General features: G+C 56.9%; 2 protein-coding genes across 6 annotated transcripts in view; one reads left to right on the forward strand and one right to left on the reverse strand.

The window, feature by feature from the left end:
- Nucleotides 1-3,029, forward strand: part of HDLBP (high density lipoprotein binding protein) — a 40,293-nt gene extending 37,264 nt beyond the window's left edge. For 3 of the 5 annotated variants that reach the window (XM_074593099.1, XM_074593100.1, XM_074593101.1), the window contains exon 28: nt 575-3,029. In XM_074593099.1, coding sequence (XP_074449200.1) covers nt 575-661 — 87 coding nt within the window. In that variant the 3' untranslated portion in view covers nt 662-3,029. The remainder of the gene's footprint in view (nt 1-574) is intronic. The other 2 variants (XM_074593102.1, XM_074593103.1) reach the window with 1 other exon arrangement.
- ANO7 (anoctamin 7) lies at nt 2,311-13,312 on the reverse strand. The gene is made up of 23 exons (XM_074593027.1): nt 13,205-13,312; nt 13,055-13,121; nt 12,414-12,571; nt 12,019-12,126; nt 11,525-11,661; nt 11,341-11,398; nt 10,930-11,040; nt 10,675-10,840; nt 10,200-10,290; nt 9,911-10,007; nt 9,489-9,632; nt 9,264-9,401; nt 8,874-8,972; nt 8,684-8,786; nt 6,903-7,014; nt 6,480-6,534; nt 6,241-6,338; nt 5,950-6,101; nt 5,503-5,708; nt 4,953-5,095; nt 4,383-4,473; nt 4,164-4,285; nt 2,311-2,398 (listed from the first exon to the last, which is right to left on the reverse strand). The coding sequence occupies exons 1-23, from the start codon at nt 13,310-13,312 to the stop codon at nt 2,311-2,313; spliced, it is 2,652 nt and encodes an 883-aa protein (XP_074449128.1).
- Between the last annotated feature and the right edge of the window lie 5,383 nt (nt 13,313-18,695).

Raw genomic sequence — 18,695 nt, forward strand, 5'->3', positions numbered from 1 at the left:
GCTGAGAGCAGGCCTGGGCTCTGCCTCTCCAGCTTCCAAAGCACTGGTGTCTCTTTCTTTCAGACATCTTGCCCACACTGACGACCCCACTGTGGAGCTGTTGGGGAACGGGGGACTCTTATGAGAAAATGTCCTGCCAGGTCATGTTGGTTTTAGGATTAGGGACGGGGCCCTAGGACTTCTGACTCCTGCTGCAGCACAGAACCACCTCGATGTTTGCAGCTGTGTTCTGGCTGGGAGTGGTGAGCTGGAACAGATCTTCAGCTCTGTCTTCAGTTGACCCAGTGTTGCTGCAGGATGGGCCTGGCTCCACTCCAGTGACCAAATTACTGAGGCTGGACCCTCGGAGCCCTTGATCCACCTGCCATTTGCTCCTGTCGGCACCCTCCTACATGTCATCTCTAGATGGCTTGACTGTCCACCCTGGGCAGTCCTAAGGACGCAATGATCCTTCTTGGCCCTTGCCCGTTGTCTCTGCTCATGGGACATCAGAAATGCTGCTTGGCTCAGGGGCACACCCTGCAGGTTCACAGCAGGGCAGGAGCTTAACTTGTTCCCTTTTTGTTTGCTCTAGGCCCCTGATATGAGCAGTTCTGAAGACTTCCCCAGCTTTGGGGCTCAAGTGGCCCCCAAGACTCTTCCCTGGGGACCCAAACGATAATGACCTGGAAGCAGAAACTCCTCCAGTCCGCTGACCTGACACTAACCTGCCACAAGTACTTCCTGTCTGAAATCTGACCCAGCGGCTGGAGCACAAGTCAATTGCCCCAAGAGGTCTCCTAATGGTGTCTGGAGTGCTAGACCCCATCCTGCTCCCCTCAGCTATCACCGTGGCTAGGACCCACCCTCATCTCTTGATGGATATTCTTTCCTCCTTTGGAACAAGTCTTCTACTCAGATTCAAACACTAAATGTGTGTGTTTTTGTTAGGAACTTCATAATTGACTCAAAGTGGCTAAGATTTGCAGCTTCCCAAGCGCTAGCAGAGCAATCTGCTCTCTTGAGCATGTCTTACTAGGCATTCTCGCCTTCATTAGGAGACCTCCTTTACTGTGGCTAGGAATCTACTTCCTGTCTTATGACCTCAGGAAATAAATTTCCTTGACTTTCTAAAGCCAAAACGTTTGCCCTCTTTCCTTTGTGTTTATCCCAGGTCTTACCTTACCTTTGTAGAGTGCAATCAACTTTTTTCCTTTTAACTGCCAAAAATTCATTTAATGCTGATAGCTGACTGTGGGGAGAGCTTAAAATAATCTAAAAGGTCAGAAACTTGCTTTTTAAAGGAACAAAACCTTCAATAGGCTGTAGAGGCAGCAGAGATGGCAGGGACTTAGAACAACGTATGGCTACCTGGTCAGGTAAACACCTCTGAGTGCAGCGCGTAGCGAGCGCTCCTCTGCGCCACTCCAAGCACAGCCCCAGCCTGCACGCTTGATGAGTCTTCCAGCGCGTGATGACAGACCCCGCTTCTAGTTCCCCACGTTGCCTCATTCACCCTTCCCGACAGCCAACATTGTGAGCAGGCAGGCAAGCCAGCACATGACAATATTACCGGATGGGACAGATTCGGGTCGGCCAAGGTTGCTGCGGTGGCATGGCCCAGGAGAAGCTGGTGGGAAGCACAGCCTTGAGAAGCTGTTGTCCTCTGCTAGCACTGCAGCATCTAGGCATGAGCAGTAGGGACACCTATTACTATTGCCTTCTTTCTACCTCAAAAGTCAGTACGATGGTGGCCTCTCGGTGTAAGTGGGTAAGCAGCTGTTCCAGCTCTTGCCCTGACACCCAGAGCAGAAGCATGGAGAAAAAGCAAGAGGAGCCTTTTGTCTCCGAGTGACTGGGAGCTCCTCTGGAGGGAAGCTGAGCGTGGTGACGATGAGGGATGCTGTGAATCAGAGAGAACCGTAGGCCTGCCCCAAGGCCATAGGCACAGCCTTGCCGCAGCCCTTGGCTGCAGAGGTTGCGAGCCAGGCTTCGGCTCTGATGGCACTGGGGGGCTGACTGTGTGGTGCGTTGAGCCCTCCCTGAGGCCTCCATCGTATGGGCGGTAGAGGGTGATCCATGCTCTGTACTCCAGGCCACTTGCACCTAGGCCCTGCCACGGCTTGCTCAAAGGGGGGCTGTGTCCAAGCTCCTCCAGGCAGTAAGAGGAAAACCACATCTTTGTGGAGGGAGGCAGGGAGCATGAGGCTTCTGTGTTCCCTCCTTCCCCTGCTCAGTCCTGCGGAGGTTGTAGTCTGAGCCATTCCTCTATCCCAGCTGCTTCAGCTCTTGGACAAGCAGGAGTCACGAGCCTCTCTTCTCTAGTGCTGCTTACGGAGCAAAGGCCCAAAATTCTGGCAAGCTGAGCCCAGCGTTCTTGCCTTTCCCTCTGTCCGGCAGGCCTGACATGCCAACGCTTCTCCTTCCCAGGCCAGCTCTTCTTGGAAGAGGCTGCTATACAAAAGTTGAACCAAAACCTCACAGTGCTCTCCTTAAGGTTGAGAAATGACTGAAGCTGACCACGGCCTGTTGTAGGACACCTGGCTGTCCCCAAAGGACAGGGTGGCCTTGCCTCCAGCCTGGGAGACAGGGTGGGTCAGACAGAACTAGGGTGACACCCTCCCATCTGCGTCTGTCAGAAAATGGTTATTACCCCTGTAGCTTAGGTCTGTCCTACGTCACCAAGCCTATCGCCCCCTCTTCCTCTTTATGCCCCCCCACTCCCGTGCCCTCACCAGTTGCACAGCTAGGCTTGAGTTACATTTGGGGCACCACCGTCTGGGCTTGTGCCCCATAGCCCGACCCTCCACTCTAAAGAAGGTCATGAAGTGATTGTACCTAGTACTGTCCCCCCACCACCCTCCTTCCGCAGCAGACTGTGGCATGTGTCCATTTCCTCTCTTTGACGTCTTCCATATTGTATGTTTCCATAGCAATGATCCCTTGGCCTTAACTTTGGAATTTGGAGACTATATGCAAACATGTAAAAAGGCTCATGAGTATGGATGACACTGGAATTTTATAAATTCTAAAATAAAACCTGAAACAGCTTGGAGTGTCACGGATATTATTTCTACTGGTGGGTTGAGATCCAAGGCAGCCCCTCGCTTAGCTTGGGTGTACCTGGTTTGAGGAGTTCCAGCTTGCGTGCAGGAGCCTCTGCTGCTGCAGCCATGCCCTTTCTGAAGCAGGACTTGTGTTGAGGGAGGAGGCAAGAGCGGCACTCGGCAGCAGCAGAGGGAGGTGGTGCTGGGGACGCTGCCAGTGTAGGGGAGGAAAGGGACGCACGAGCTGCGGTCCCTCTAGTCACCTCCTCCGTAACCAGAGCATTTCAGCTGCCTTCTGTGACTGGCACTCCTGCACAGCACCCACCAGCCGGGGCCAAGCTGCTGCTCTGTGATAGATCAAGCTTGGCTTGGAGGCTGCTGTGTCGGAGGGTCATGGCACGCCTCAGCTCCACCCGGTGTCTCCGTAGCTCTCCCCTTCCCATCAGCAGCTCTCCCATTCCCACTGTACCTGCTGGTGCTGCCAGGACCAAACCCTCCAGCCATGGTTATATCCAGCACAGGTGGAGGCAGGAGAGGCAAGAGCCAGTGCAGGAGGCCCTAGCCCTGCCTTTGTTAGCCCCGAGTGGCAAGCGGAGCTGCGGTTGCCCTGACCAGCTGTGCAGTTGCTGTGGGCAGAGACAGCCTGGCCAGCCTCCTTTAATTTGCTCCGTGCCAGGTGTATGCAGCCATAGAGTTACCTTGCGGTAATGCCAACAAGCTCGGACAAACACCCAGAGCTAGCTGTGTCCCTCCCCACCTTTAGCAATAGCCGTCCCCAAATGCCTGTGTGCCAGCGGGGCGGGGGAGGCATGCCTGTGGCTCCAGGCTGGCCCGAGAAGGAGCCAGTCGGCAGCCCTTCAGTGCCAGCCCCGTGCCACGAGCCTTAGGGCATGCTGTGGCGCTCAGCTGCTGGCCAACTGCTCGGTTTCCCAGTCCCTGCCTGCAGCCGGATCCGTCACGCTGGCCTTGCTTCTTGTCTCCCGTCTCTCCAAAAGGACCTGAACCACAGAAAAAGGGAGCTGGTGTTAGCACTGGCAGGAGCTGCGCGACTCCTTACGGGGCTGCCTGCTTGCTTAGCCTGTGCCTCTGTGCAAGTTTAAAGCAGAAAAGACTTTAAAGGAGGAGCTGCTGCAGCGCACCTTGTTCTCAGCCAGCGCCTCCTTGGCCAGATACCGTTCACGCTTCACCTTGACCTCGACGGACTCAGGAATGTCAGGTACCAGCCATGCAATCACGCGTCCGGTAAAGAAAACCACGTGCTGGAAGAGAGCAGGGAGGCGCAGGTTGACTGAAGTGGCAGGTCCTCACCCCCAGCCCCATGCCCTAGGCCGCTCTGCAGGGCTCAGCGCCTGGTACCTCAAACGCAATGATGAAGCCCAAGCGTATGGCCAGCAGCTGCCAGTAAGTCAAGGTCAAGTTGCCGTCCCGGTCCCTAAATGCTCTGTATCTGTGGGAGCGAAGTGCAGCTGTTACCGCCTCTGTCCCCTTCACAGGGGGTGTCACCGTTGGGCGTTGCTGCAGGCGCTCTCTGATCTCCCAGCTGCTGGAGCGCAGCAGAACCAGCCCTTAGCCAGCCTCAGCCAAGGCCCCGGGCGGCTCCTTGTAGCCCAGCCCCAGGGGACTTTCTCCTTTGCAAAAGCACCTCCCTCCGCCACTGGGAAGCTTTTGCTCCAGCCCCGGGCTAGGCCGGGCAAGCAACCCCCCCACCCCTGCGTTGCCCCCCACATGGGCACATTGCGCACACGCTTAGTCCTGGGGTGTGCAAGGGCCCCAGGGACCTCGGGAAAGTGGGTGAACAACCTGGACCTGGCTAAAGGCTGCCGTGCTAAACAAAACGTTCGCTGTGGCAGCAGCAGATAAAAGCAAGTGCAATCTGAAGCAAATGAGAAGAGGAGCCAGATGAGGCGGGGTGGGGGGGGCTCCCACCTGCACGTGGTGTTGCTCTGCAGGACAAAGTCCCACGGTGCATATGCCAAGGTGAAGTTCACATAGCCACGCAGGCCGCTGTCATGGGCATACCCATAGTACATGCGGGGCAGGAAATCGGAAGTGAAGGCGATGAGGAAGGCCTGGGAGCAGGGAGATGTGCTGCAGCAGGTCCTGCAGCTGGGAGATGCCCCAGCCCCCCAGCAGGACCTCCTTCATGCCCTGTGCTCCTGATGTGGCTTTCCGCCTCCCCTTGCCCTCAGCCTGGCAAACCGGAGACGAACGCTGCTCAGTCTTGGCGGTTTTGCTGCTCATTGCGTTGTGTCCTGCTCACGCCCCTCAGTTAAACCCAAGCAGGGCTGCACGCCCTGGAGAGTGATGGCTTCCCACCACCCATGGCTGAAGCTGCACCTTCTGCAAAGCTGGACACACCCCAGGCACTGCAGCTCCCCTCATCACTCAGCGTCCAGCAGCAGCCAAACAAGTTTTTCCTCCCAATTCCCGGGCACTGCTTGCAGCCCCCTTGCGCCTGCCTCCCTGCCCGGCGTACGTTACTGATGACAGCCAGGTGAGTGATGGCCTCCAGGATGGAGAACCAGATGCCGATGCCCTGTGCTCGCTCAGCCACCGGCCTCCGGTAGTCACAGATGAACTTGTGGGCATCCAGGCGGATCTCCACCCAGTTGTTGAGCAGGGCGAAGAGGGGTGCCAGGGGACAGGCTGCCACAAAGATGGTGATGAAGCCGAACTGCAGGACTGACAGGAAGAGGAGGCATGGGGAGGGCCAGGCTGAGAGACAGCAGTGGCAGCTGCAGCATCTCCCAGCCCTATCCCGTGGGGAGTGGGGCAGCCCTTCTCCCGCCAGCACCCACGGGCCGCTCGGGGCAAAAGCTCCCATGGCTGGTCCCTTCCTCCAGGGAGCTCCTGCAGTTCCTGCCTCTCCCCACCAGCTTTCTCCTAGCACTTCAGTCCTCCCCACCCCAAGGATGGTCCATACCCATCTCCAGGTACTCGTCAAACAGCCCCTCGAACACCAGAAGCTGGTGGTCCATCACCCAGGGCGCCTGCTCCACCAGGACTGACTCCCCCTCCTTGCCTGGCTTCTTGCTGGAGAGGAGCTTGTGCTTGTGCCACCAGCACTTCAGCTTCCTGGGGAGACGAGAGGGGCTGTGTCCCCTGCTGCGGCCAGCCAGCACCGCTCAACACCCCCCTCGGCGGACCCCCGAAACCCCCACCCTGCGCAGGCTCAGGGACGCACAATGGCCCTGGCGAGCCACAGTGTACTCACGGGATGGCCACCTCCTGCACGTTGTTGATGATCTGCTTCCCCACCATGATGACCAGCAGCTCCTGCGCCAGCTCAATGAAGCACCCGCCTGGGCTGCACTGCGGGGAGAGAGGGGCCCTCAGCCCGCCGGGTCCGGCACACAGGGATGGGAGGACCCTGAGTACGGGAAGGCGTCCCTGCAGCACGCACCTGCCCCAGCTGGGTTGGCAGGCACCGTGTGTCTCCTGCCCGGCACTCACCTCCTCATTGCGGACCCCCAGAAAGCTCCGGTAGTTCCCAGGGTAGCCGACGAACCTGCGGGAGCAGAGCCGTGAGCCCAGGGATGTGTCTGGAGGGGCCCCAGGGAAGGAAGGGCTTTTTCTGGTCTGCCCCGAGCCCTCTTCTCCCTCACCAAGGGGAACAAAAGGGCTGGTGGTGGGTGCCTCCGATGGAGAGGGTCCCCCAGTCCCAGACTGGGACCGGTTGCACCAGTTAGCCCACAGCAGGCTGGGACTGCCCTCATGCCCAGGCACCCCGTGGCCCTGTGAGGGCTCCTGCTCTCTGGTGGGACAGTCCCTCCTGCCGCAGTGCTCCTTGCCCATGATGGCAGCAGCACTCCCCAGCAGCAAAGCCCAGAGGCTGCAGGGGATGGGCAAGACCCCTGCTGCCCGCAAAGGCCTTACTTCCCCTTGAAGAAGGCGATGTAAATGGGAGAGGAGTAGAAGGTGACAAACTGGAAGATGAACACTTTGAAGGTGAAGGCGTCCTCGTACTTGGTCTGGGTGCGGTGCATCTCTGCCAGGGGGAAGCAGAGGGATGTGGCTCTACACTGCTCCGGGATGCTCTTCCACATCATCGTGGAAGTCACCCCACATCGCTCAACTCTAACCAAAGCCCTGCAGCTCGGGGTCCCCAAACCTGCTGCTGTACCCATGAAGGCGCCTGCCACGCATACGCAGGCTGGAGACACCCATCTGCTTTGCACCAAAAAATAATCTTTCTCCACTCCGTAAAAACAGGCTTTGTGTCTCATTAAATGCAACAAAAATATCCCACATGCTTTTCTCTTCCACACCTCAAAAGTCAGCTTGGATGTTTCAATTGAAAAACCCCAGAAGTTAAACCTTACAAATGTTTTTTTTTCTCTCTGCTGCCAAAACACTTTTCATGGAATCATAGACTCATAGAATGTGTTGGGTTGGAAGGGACCTTTAAAGGTCATCTGGTCCAACCCCCCTGCAGTGAGCAGGGACATCTCCAACTAGATCAGGTTGCTCAGAGCCTCATCAAGCCTGGCCTTGAATGTCTCCAGGGATGGGGCCTCCACCACCTCTCTGTGCAACCCGGGCCAGTGTCTCACCACCCTCATTGTAAAGAACTTCTTCCTAATGTCTCATCTAAACCTGCCCTGCTCTAGTTTAAACCATTGCCCCTCGTCCTGTCGCTACATGCCCTTGCAAACAGCCCCTCCCCAGCTTTCTTGTAGGCCCCCTTTAGGTACTGGAAGGCTGCTATAAGGTCTCCCTGGAGCCTTCTCTTCTCCAGGCTGAACAACTCCAACTCTCTCAGCCTGTCCTCATAGCAGAGGGAGGAGCCCTTTGATCCAGCCCTTTGATCATCTTTGTGGCCCTCCTCTGGACCCACTGCAACAGGTCCATGCCCTTCTTGTGCTGAGGGCTCCAGAGCTGGACACAGTACTCCAGGTGGGGTCTCACCAGAGCAGAGTAGAGGGGGAAAATCACCTCTCTGGATCTGCTGGCCATGCTTTTTATACAGCCCAGGATGCGACTGGCCTTCTGAGCTGCAAGCACACATTGCTGGCTCACGTCCAGCTTTTCATCCACCAGTACCCCCAAGTCCTTTTCGGCAGGGCTGCTCTCTATCACGTCATCCCCCAGCCTGGATTGATAACGAGGATTTTCCCAACCCAAGTGTAGGATCTTGCACTTGGCCTTGTTGAACTTCATAAGGTTTGCTCGGGCACACCTCTCTAGCTCCTCCAGGTCCCTGTGGCACATCAATAGCACCACTTAGCTTAGGGTCGTCAGCAAACTTACTGAGGGTGCACTTGATCCCACTGTCTGTATCATTGATGAAGATGTTGAACAGCACCGGGTTGTGGTACGGATCCCTGAGGGACACCACTTGTCACCCCTCTCCATCTGGACATCGAGCCATTGACCACCACCCTCTGGATGTGACCATCCAGCCAGTTTCCTATACACTGAACAGACCACCCATCAAATCCCTATCTCTCCAACTTAGAGAGAAGGATGTTGTGTGAGATCGTGCCAAAGGCCTTGCAGGCATCGACCTTCTCACCGAAGGTCTTATTTTTCCAGCTCTCCTCCATAAAGTCATTGTCCTCCTGAGTGTTGTCCAGCTTTCCCTGGGTTTGGTGCTCTGCCCTTACTGACCGCTCCCTCCCATCACCATCCAGCTTGCAAGACCCTTGCCAGCTTACCCCATTTGGTGAGGAAATGAGCCAGGGAAATATAGATCTTGGAGAGGATGAGGATGAAGATGAGGTTCACCACCGAGCCAGTGATGCTGGCGATGCGGGATGCCTACAGGGAGAAACAACACAGCACAGAGAGTGGCAAGCAAGCCCAGCAAGTGAAGCAGGTCTGGGAGTGGCTCTTGCCACCTCTTACCGAAGCCACAAACCAGAAGTACCCAGAGCTGGAGAGGAGGATGGCGACTACTGCCCGGTAGAGGATAACGGACACCAGGAACATCACCACCATGGCAATCTACAAACACAGCATGTGGGGTATGAGCAGCTTGTGTTGGGGAGGAAAACTCCACCGTTAACCCAGGGCACTACGAGTCCCGGGAGAGTTCCAGGGCAGGCAGCTGAGCTGGGATGCAGAGGGGTGTGGGCTGAGCCAGTGGAGAGCCTTGGGTTCCACCATGGGCCAGGAACACCCATGTTCATCCCCAGTTTAACCCACGCTCTCTTACCCCAAACGGATCCCATCCCACCACGTCCCGCTGCCCCAGGACACAGTAGTCAGATGCTGCTCCAGCCCCTGTGATCTTACCATCATTATAATGACCATCGAACCAGCCAAAATCCGGTGGATGCGTCTGCGCTTGGGGAAATATGGCTCCTCTGCCCCCGTTATAGGGTTTATTATCGTCATGGGCGCCACGGCCATGAACTGGGGCCGAGGCTGCTCCTGGGAAAGAGGGGTAAAGGAGTCAGGGATGCCCAGTAGCTTTGGTCTGAGTGGTTTTGGGAAGCGTTACAGTGGGCCAGATCCCACCTCGATGTCCTCGAACTCGGAGCAGTCCCAGTGGTGAGCCAGGGATGCATTGGTCCGCTTCCAGAACTCCAGGAACAGCACTGCCCACAGGGACATGAAGATGCTGAAGAAGATGGTCCCACCATGGTCAAAGAGCCGCCCTGTCTGTGGGCAGAGTGGGGCTGAGGGACAGACAGGATGGCAGGGGCTGCCCTCTGCACCGCTGCTGTGGCGAGTGCCAGGTCCTCGATGTCCCTGAGCATGGGGCAGTCAGGGAGGGAAGGTGGAAGGGGCCACCTGGGAGCCTTCGCCAGGGAGGAAGGGGTGGGAGAGGAAGCACTGGGGCAGCAGGGGCTGAGTCGGAGAGGTGGACTGGGACGGCGTGGACTAATGTTGGGATGGAGATCTCCATCCCGGCCCCGAGCTGCCCTCCAGGACCTCACCATGAACGTGCTGCAGATTTTAGAGAGCTGCCAGTAGGGACAGGTCTTGCAGAGGGGACACATCCAGTACTTCTCTTCACTACCGCAGACCTCCTGCCTACGGGCAAGGAAGGAGCAGCCAGCAGCCCATCAGGGCTCGGCCTTTCCCACTGCTCCCCGTTGGACTGTTCACTGACAGTTTTGTACCGAGTGCTGCGGTCGAGCCCCGCCGGCTGGCCAGCGCCAGCACACTGGGGTGCAGGCACCCGCCACCCTCCTCCCCACCGCCGCAGGAGGTTGGGACACTTACGAAGGTACATCATTGGACATCAGGAAAATGCCTGTGATGAACACCACCATCCCCACCACCGCAGCAGGCAAGAGCCATCCCGTGTAGAAGCCTGGAGACAGTGGGGATAGGGAGCGTGAATCCTGCAGGCCTCCACCGCGGCCACTGAGCCAAGAGCAGCTCCAACTCCTGAGGACGACACCTGCCCAAGCCCAGCACAGCACCAGCCTAAAACCGCACAGGGTTTGGATGACTTGAGCATGGACCCAGGGCTGCAAAGTACCCGTCAGGCTATAGCTAGTCCTTTTAGGATACGTGGGGCGTGGCTTCTGGGGCCACCTGGAACTGGAGAGCATCCCGGGACAGAGCTGCATCTGCATCCTGGGGCGGCCGGGAGCTGCCGCCCGCTGCCAGCGGCCCCTTGCCCAGCACCAGGAAGCCCAGGGAGCGGTTCCCTGGGAGAGCCGGGAGCTGCTCTGGAGCAGGCAGGACTCACCCAGCCAGGCGAAGTAGAAAGCAACCTTCTCCCCAAAGTACTTGCGGATGTGATCCAGCGGTTGGTACTTGCTCCACTTCCACCAGCTGGCCCAGTACTGGAAGAGGACTTGGCGTGGGCTGAGGCTGCCAGCAGCCAGTTCCTCCGGCCGGACCTTGTAGGGACCCTGAGGGGAGAGGCAGGGGGTGGGCGAGGGGCTGGCTGGGGCGCAGGGCTGGCAGTAGGGTGGGTCACCGGGGGACGGCGGGGTCTTGCCTCATGCAGCGGGAAGGCGGCGGTGAAGACGTTCTCGCTCAGCAGCCGGTCCACCCCCACCTCCCGGTCCCTGGAGTGGCCGTACTGTGTTGTTGCCAGGATCTTGTAGAGCTGCCGGTGCAACGCCAGGAGAGGTGAGAGGGGGCACAGCCTTTGCCCGTGATGGGGAGAGGGGTCCCCACCATCAGTCAGCTTTTCAGCTACCGGCTCTAAGCCGGATTCCCAGATGCTGAGTGGCAGGAGGGGGATTTCCACCCAAGCCTTTTAATCCCCTCTGGAGTTATTAGCACACAGCGACCCAGTCTGGGATGTTTGAGACTGTGACAACACACTTGCTCACAACACTTCTCCCTCAGACCCCGCAACCCACCCGGGACCTAGCTAGAGAGCCCTGGTGGCCCCGGTGCTCACAATTTGGTGCCGCTGGGTGGTGGAGAAGAAGGTGTCTTGCTCATCGCTCCCCAGGAACCTGGAAGGGTGTGGGAGTAGCAGCTCAGCAGAGCCTGGTGCTCAGCAGAGGTGTGCAGCACCCCCTCCCCATGGTGCCCACCAGCTGGGGACCACCTCCCAACATAGTCCCTCCCGGGATGCTCACCAGCGCAGCTTGTTGGCCTTGAAGGGGCAGGTATAGTAGTCCAGCGGCAGGTTGGGAACCTCCTGGGCCATCAAGTTGGGGATGCCCAGCTGCCGCAGCACGCTGGCCGACCAGTTGGAGGTCTGTCTGGGTAGCGCCTGCATGGGCAGCAGAAACTTCTCAGGAGGAGGGAGCCAGGAGCAAGACAGCAGCTGGGGAGGAATAGCGCCTGGGCCACACCAAATGTGGGAATCTGCTCTTCAAGGACCAGCAAAAGCGGGGATGGGGCGCTGGAGGAGAAGTTCAGAAGGGGAACAAGGTGGGATCCCATAACTGCGCACGGGACAAGACAGGTGACTGGCAACTGCTGAGTCCACTGGAAAGCAAGAAGGCTGCAAACCCCAACAAAGACCCAGAGCAAGCAGCTGCCCAGCCTGTCACCCAGAGCGGGGTATCCGGTAGCACTGGGACCACTGTCTCCCGTCCCCAGTGAGCTCAGGCACCACAGCCCCTACCTGCAGTGGCACACGGAGCTGGAGCTCCTCAGCATAGTAGCAGAGCACACTCCAGGGGGCACTCAGGAGCAGGTAATGCACCACCTTCTTCTCCATGCGGGTCATGTGCTGTTGGGAGAAGGGGACCCCAGCGGAGATGAGGCTGCTGGCACCAGTACAGATCCCTGCGGGAGGCACTGGAGTGACTCCGTGCTGGTGTGGATCGTCCCAGCAGAGCTGATCCAGTGGAGAAAAGCTCAAATACATCCCTCCCCGTGTTCCAGCTCGACTGCCCACTAGCCTGGGCTCCCCTCCCAGGCGAGGGTCCCCACGGCGTGGCATCCCTCCTCCCGATTCACAGAGCCAAGCTGCCGTTATCATCGGGGGTAGAAATTTGAGATCAGGTCCCCGGGTACCTTTTCCATGTGGATCCCAGCAGTATGAAGCTCGTCCAGAAACTTCTTCCGCCAGGTTCTGTGGATGGTGGCAGATCTCTCTTGCATGTCCCCATTCTCACGGCTGTCCTGCTGCCCGCTCAGCTCCTGAGGGACGGTTTCCCACACCAGGACAAAGTCTGCAGCAAGGACAGGGAGCTCGTGTCCCACTCCATGTCTGGGAAGGGCAGCAGATGCTAGAGCCATCCCTGTCCCGTGCGTCCGTCTCCTGCAGGACTTGCTGCTCTCATGGGGCTGGGCGTTGCGAGTCAAACGAGGAGTTGGAGGGAAGGACATGCTTGGTCTGGTAGGGGCTGCCAGCCACCTCACCTGGGTGTCTCTAGCACAGCAGGGAGAAAACTAGAAGACCCTATTAAAGTGAGTTGAGGACCGTGGCTGTCTTGCAGAAGGGAAAGTCTCGAGCACCCCAGCAGGGAAGTGCCTGCCAGGGCTTGCAGGAGGTCTGACACCCTCTAGAGGTGCTGTACAGACCAGCCATAGTCAGCAGGACCTGCTGCTGCCAGCTCCAGCCCGGGGGCTTTCCCCGTTCTCCTCCAGCTAGCCCCAGTTGTCTTGTCAAGATGGAAAGGAACCAACCTCAAAGACCAGCCTTTCTCCCTCACCTATTCTTGTACAGCCGTCGCTGAAGACATTGTCTGCGCTCTTCTGGTCCAGGGCTGAGTCACTGGGCTGAAAGTAAGGCGTATGGGGCAATGAGGGCAGCGATTCCCCAGGCAGCTCCACGGCGAGGGGAACAGACTGCAGCCACCTACCTGGGGGATTTCAATGGCCGTCTCGCTCAGGCTGCCGTAGCGAGCACCTCTGCTGTCCTGCCCCACCAGGCTGAAGTGGTGATCGTCCGTGGTCCTCCTCCGCTGCATGGCAAACCTTCATGCCCCTTCCTCCTGGTGCTGAGAAGCAGACACAGGCAATTGGCGCCTGCCCATGGCACATGGTCACCCCACAGCCCCACCACTCCTCCCAGTAGTTCCAAAGTCCTGGTGATGGCAACATGGCCTCGCTCCCTTCTCTGCTGCCTCTCAGCTCCAGCCCACGTATAGTGAGACCTGAGACCCTGCTCTGCCTACCATCAGGAATGCTTCCAGGTGGAAAACAAGGAGACACAAGTGGTCAGTGGTCTTGTGCAGCGTCATCCCTCCACATCACCACCTAGACCCTCTCCAAGTGCCCCTCTCCTCCATCTCCCCGCACGTCTTTTCTCAGTGGTTGGCTCTGTCACTGTGGGGAAGGACTTTCCACCACCCTCCCAACAGGGTGACCCAGCTCGAAGGCATGTCCCACCAGCACATGTGAGCCAGTGATGGAGAAGCCAGGAATGCCCTCTCCAGTCCAGCCCAAGCACTCCACATCTGAAAGAAGCGGCAAACTGAGCTCCCCAGCTCTCAGTTTTGGAACTGGAAACACTTCAAGCAGCCAACGTAGGAGACGGGAACCCTCACACAACGGCTGAGACACACAGGAGTTGAATAACAACCCAAGAAAGATGACTTCTGCAGAGGTAGGGGGACCAGGGGGGTGTCGCAGCAGCATGAACAGCAGCCAGGCAGGGAGGACATTGCACATACAGCAAAGGAAAAAGGTATTCTTTTTCAGTGCATCCTTCACCTAAGAAAAGGAGCCCAGGAAATTCCACATGTCCTTCAGTAACGTATTTTGTTATTGTGAAGACCATTACTGATTGGGGCAAGAGCTTCCGGTTCAGTTTTGTCCTCCTCAGGCTAGATGTTTGTGTTTTAGCTGACTTGGTGGTTGCACTCCAAAGACACCAGATGAAAGCCACCAGCAGCACTGCTAAAAGCGAGGACTACACATCAGCCAGGGAAACCAGCTCCATCAGTAATGTAGTGGGGTAAAAGCATTCCCATTTCTCCAGATCTTTAGCAGGGGGCTGGCCCAGTTCACTACCATCATCACACGACATGCCCTTTTACGCTGTGGCTCCGAGTTTGTTGCTAAACAGCGAGGAAAAGGAATTGGTCTTTCTAATGACATCAGGTCGCTCCTCAGAAACGATGTGGCTCTTCCTTGTTACTTTCAAGACCGGTGGGGTAAAAGAGGAAACACCAGCCAGCCTCAGTTTCCCAAATCACCACATGCCCATGGCCAAAAGCAAGGTGGGCAAAACACCCCTTTGCAGAAGCCATTGACAATCTGCACCAGCAGAGCTCTTCTGACGCGAGAGCTTCCTCCGGGCATCAACGGAGCAGTAGGAAGACATCTGCTAACTTCACGCAGAAGCATTAGAAACCCACTCCTCAAAGCAAGGAATTCATGGGAACAGGCTGGGACTCACGTTCCTACGGTACGGACTGGTCAGTGTGGACATAAATTGTGCTCAGACCGTGAAGAGATTTAAAGGTGACATGAAGAGCCCAGGCTTGTGAATGTTGTGTCACCCAAAACGTCCCCCAGCGTGGGCTCCTTGAAAAGGCCAAGCCCCTCCTGGGAAGGTGGCCCTGTGACCACACTGTGCCAACCCACCAGGCACCTGGTGAACCGCACGAGGCAACCAGCGGGTCGCTTGATGATGACACACCTGGGATGGCAGTGAACGTGAAGTCAGTCATGCTGGGAAGATGTGCTGGGGGCCTGGAAAACTAGGAATGTGCTCGAGAATAAGGGCAACCTCCCCCCAGTTCCCTTCCAGCATCTCAGCTCGCCGGGCACCTTTGGCCAACCCCATCTAAACTTCCACTCCTTGGGCCAAATTCCAGCTTCATTTAAACCCTTTTCAACTCCTACCAAGTCAAAAGGGGCTGCTAGTCAGCGCTGAATTTTGCTTGGTTTGGGTCCCGTGACCTTCCGACGCTCCAGTCAGACTGGCTGGGAGGGCTGGGGCGATGCGCGCCAGGGGCAGGATGCACACCTGGATCCTGAAAAGCTCTGGAATGATCTATCCCTTAAAAAGCCGCCGTCGCACCTCAAAGTCCTTTTGACATCTGGAGCACACGGGCAACACATCCCTGCTGAGCAAGCAACAACACGCCCAGCTCTCCGGAGCACCTGGGCAGCAGAGCTCCTGTAGGCGCAGTGTCTGATCATCGTTCCCAGCGGACGGTGATCAAAACCTCAGCCGATCCCCACGAACAGGCACCTCCGAGCCCTGCCTTTGGAGCTGAGGAGGGAGAGCGTGGTGGGGAAGCAGCGGCAAGGCCAGCCACTGCCCAGGAAGCTGTATGAAGGCCCGGAGGGCTGCTGCATCCCACCTTGCTCCTGCAGCTCCCAGCGAGACCCCAAACCTGCAGCTTTTCTCCCATACCTGCTGTCCGGGTCCCTACCCGGCTTCTTCCTCCCGCGGCGCCGGGTCGGCACAGGGCAAAGGGGTCCTCCTGCCCTAGCGCCTCTCCTCACCTGCTTCTCCTCAGCCGGGAAGGAGCGAGAAGTGCCACCCCGTTGCTCTAACCCAGCAGGCAGCAGCTGCTTCTTGTCTTGGGAAACGCCAGGCTCCCTGCATAAGAAGGAGAGGGCTGGGAGGAGGAAGAGCAGGGGAAGACGGGTTTGCAAGCACCTTCCTCGGAGCAGCCTGGAGCAGGCCCTGCCTTTGTTTGAGCTGGAGGTGGGAACCCAAGTGGCACTGAGCAAACAGGGTTCGGTGGAGTTTGGGGCCACGTGTGCCACGGAGAGGCAGCAGGTCCCCCCCCCGAACCCTGCACCCTGGAGGGCCTGGTGCCTGGCCGAGGCACGAGGGTTTTGGGATGCCAGGGAAACTTTAAGGACCGTGCTCACCTCACACCCACAAGAGAAAAGTTTCTGCTGGTTTTTGCAACTTTGGGAGGGAAGAGGAAAAACCCAGCTGCGTTTTGCCTCCCCAGGTGCTGCCCGCCAGCAGCCCAGGGGACAGTGTGGGTGCGCAGCAACAACGGACACCGAGTGGCTGAGACGCTGCTTTTACAGTGCCCAGGGCGAGCTCACGCAGCCATGGGGGGTCTGAAAGCAACTCATCCCACCAAACACGCGCACCCGCGGCGGGACGAAGTGAATGACTCCAGCTGGGTGGCACGGTGGGGTCCAGCTCCCTCCAGCCAAGCCTCACGTCACCCCACCACCTCCAGCGGCTTCCGTGGCATGACACTCCGTGGCAGAGCCACACGGGATGAGCCAAAGGAACACGCAAAAGCTTCCCCAGGGCCACACTGTCCTGCTTAAAACTACTGGTCTCCTGCTGAAGAAGGGATTCACCTCAGGCTGTCAAAGATTCAAATCCGCCTCAAATCAGAATGAATAAAAGTAGGACCAAGAGCAAATTTTCAAACGCCCCTGCCGTGTTTTCTTGTTCTGGGTCTCTATCGTTTGGCAGGGCAGCAGGATGGAACGCAGCTCCGAGGGGTAGTGGTCCCGGGAAACCTTTGAGGCTAACGCGCAGTGACCAGCACATCTGCTAACAGCAACACTGCATCGCTACCAGCTCTGGTCCAATTCCTAAAAGAGCAAACGGATCCGTTTCCTTAAAAGCAGCCAAAATTTGCATTTATTTTTTTTTCCCGAAGAAATTGCAAACCTACATATCCCTTGAACAGCTTGCATATTTAAAATACACATTTCATTGCTGCGTTCTTCTGCGAGTGCCATGGACCATGTTGGAAATGTCTCCCAGATGCCTCACAGGTCCACTGAACGGAAAGATCCTATAGGTCCTATAGTCTGGGATGCACGGAAACCTCCCCCGCGCCCGCTGCAGACCCACTCACGCAATCCTTCTCCCGGCCAGCACAGCTCGAAACAACCCCACCCGCCCGGGCAGCGGCTCTTCCCCCGGACCGATGACACAGCTGTTAGACAAACACCGTGGCAGATGGCAAGCGCTTCCAGGGAGGTTTTCCAGCCACTGGAGGTATGAAGTTCAATTGCCCACATCAAACACGGATGCAGGGAGACGGCAATGCCGCATTGCCATATTTAGCGGAAGCAGGACGTGATTCATGTTGTTTCCTGGGTGCAAACACCATCTGTCACAAAGTACCACCAAACCCTTACCCTGCTGACCAGTAGCATTAATATCTGTAATATATTAATATCAGTTGTACTTAGTATTAATAACAAGCAAATGACAGCGTTGAATACATTCGCCACAAAACAGTCCTAACTCCTAAATACTGCAAGAGGCCGTAGTCGCAGAAGTGCTCAGGGACTCGTACCGCAAATAAAGCCGCCTCCAGCAGGCACTGACAGCTTGAAGATCACAGCTGTCCCTCAGCAGAGGTCATATCACTAACGACAGACAGACATACAGCAGTGAAACAAGCAGCAGCTTTCACTACACCACGGAGATCTCGCTGTCTCCTCCCACATCAGTACCAAGCCCTTTTGAGCCATAGAGAGGGCTATGTCTTATTCCTCTCCAGATTCACCCTGCCAAAACTGCAGTCCCAAGCGCGCGACCCTCCAGGCAAGTGAGCTTCATCATGAGTTTCTACCAAGGGACCTGGATGGCATTTATAAGATGAAGGACATATTTGAAGTCATACTAAATCAATGGCTCCCTCTAGAGTAGGTCCACTCATTTTCAATAAAAATCAGAACGTCCACCGAGTCTTTCAGCTTCACTTCAGGCAGTGGAGATGTTCAATATGACCATCAAGGAGCTGCCGGCCACGTCCATCACTCCCCTGTTCTGGAAGGGATGTGGAAGCAGCCTTGGCTTCAGCCCAGGAAGGAGTGACAACACACCTTGGCATCTGCTGTACTTTGCTCTGATAAATCCTGGGAAACCTAGAGGCAAATGAAACCACAACCACCAGTAAAGAACCTGTAAGCCTGAGCTAGAGCCCTCACCTCCTCAAGTGGAATCCATCCCCCCTCCCATCTCATTCCTTTAAACCCCTTTTCCAGTTCCCACCTCAGCTGACAGCACTACATTTAAAGATGAGCTACCTCAAGCTACTTGTCCCCAGTCCTCTAACGAGCTTGCAGATGTGTTTAAAAAAATTGCTACGGGAAGTCTAATCTTCCCCCCACCTCTCCTAAGTTTCACAAACAGATATTTAGCACTGACTGCCACCTGATAACCGAGATGGGCATCTCCATCAGATTCTTCTGCACATCAACACCATCACTGTCTTTCCGCATTTTTTACAGACCACGATTGAGCCTGGATCTGGAAGCGACGTTCGCAAGGATGTGACCAACCTGAAGGTGTGTCAGAGTTGAGAAAAGTCAGCAAGCGGCTCCAAGTGGCTTCAGTCTGTTGGTAAACAATTTCTGGCAAAACCTCTCCCATAAATAACAGACACAAACACCGGGAAG

Source organism: Larus michahellis, chromosome 6 (genome assembly GCF_964199755.1).
Source record: "Larus michahellis chromosome 6, bLarMic1.1, whole genome shotgun sequence".
Taxonomy (NCBI): Eukaryota; Metazoa; Chordata; class Aves; order Charadriiformes; family Laridae; genus Larus; species Larus michahellis.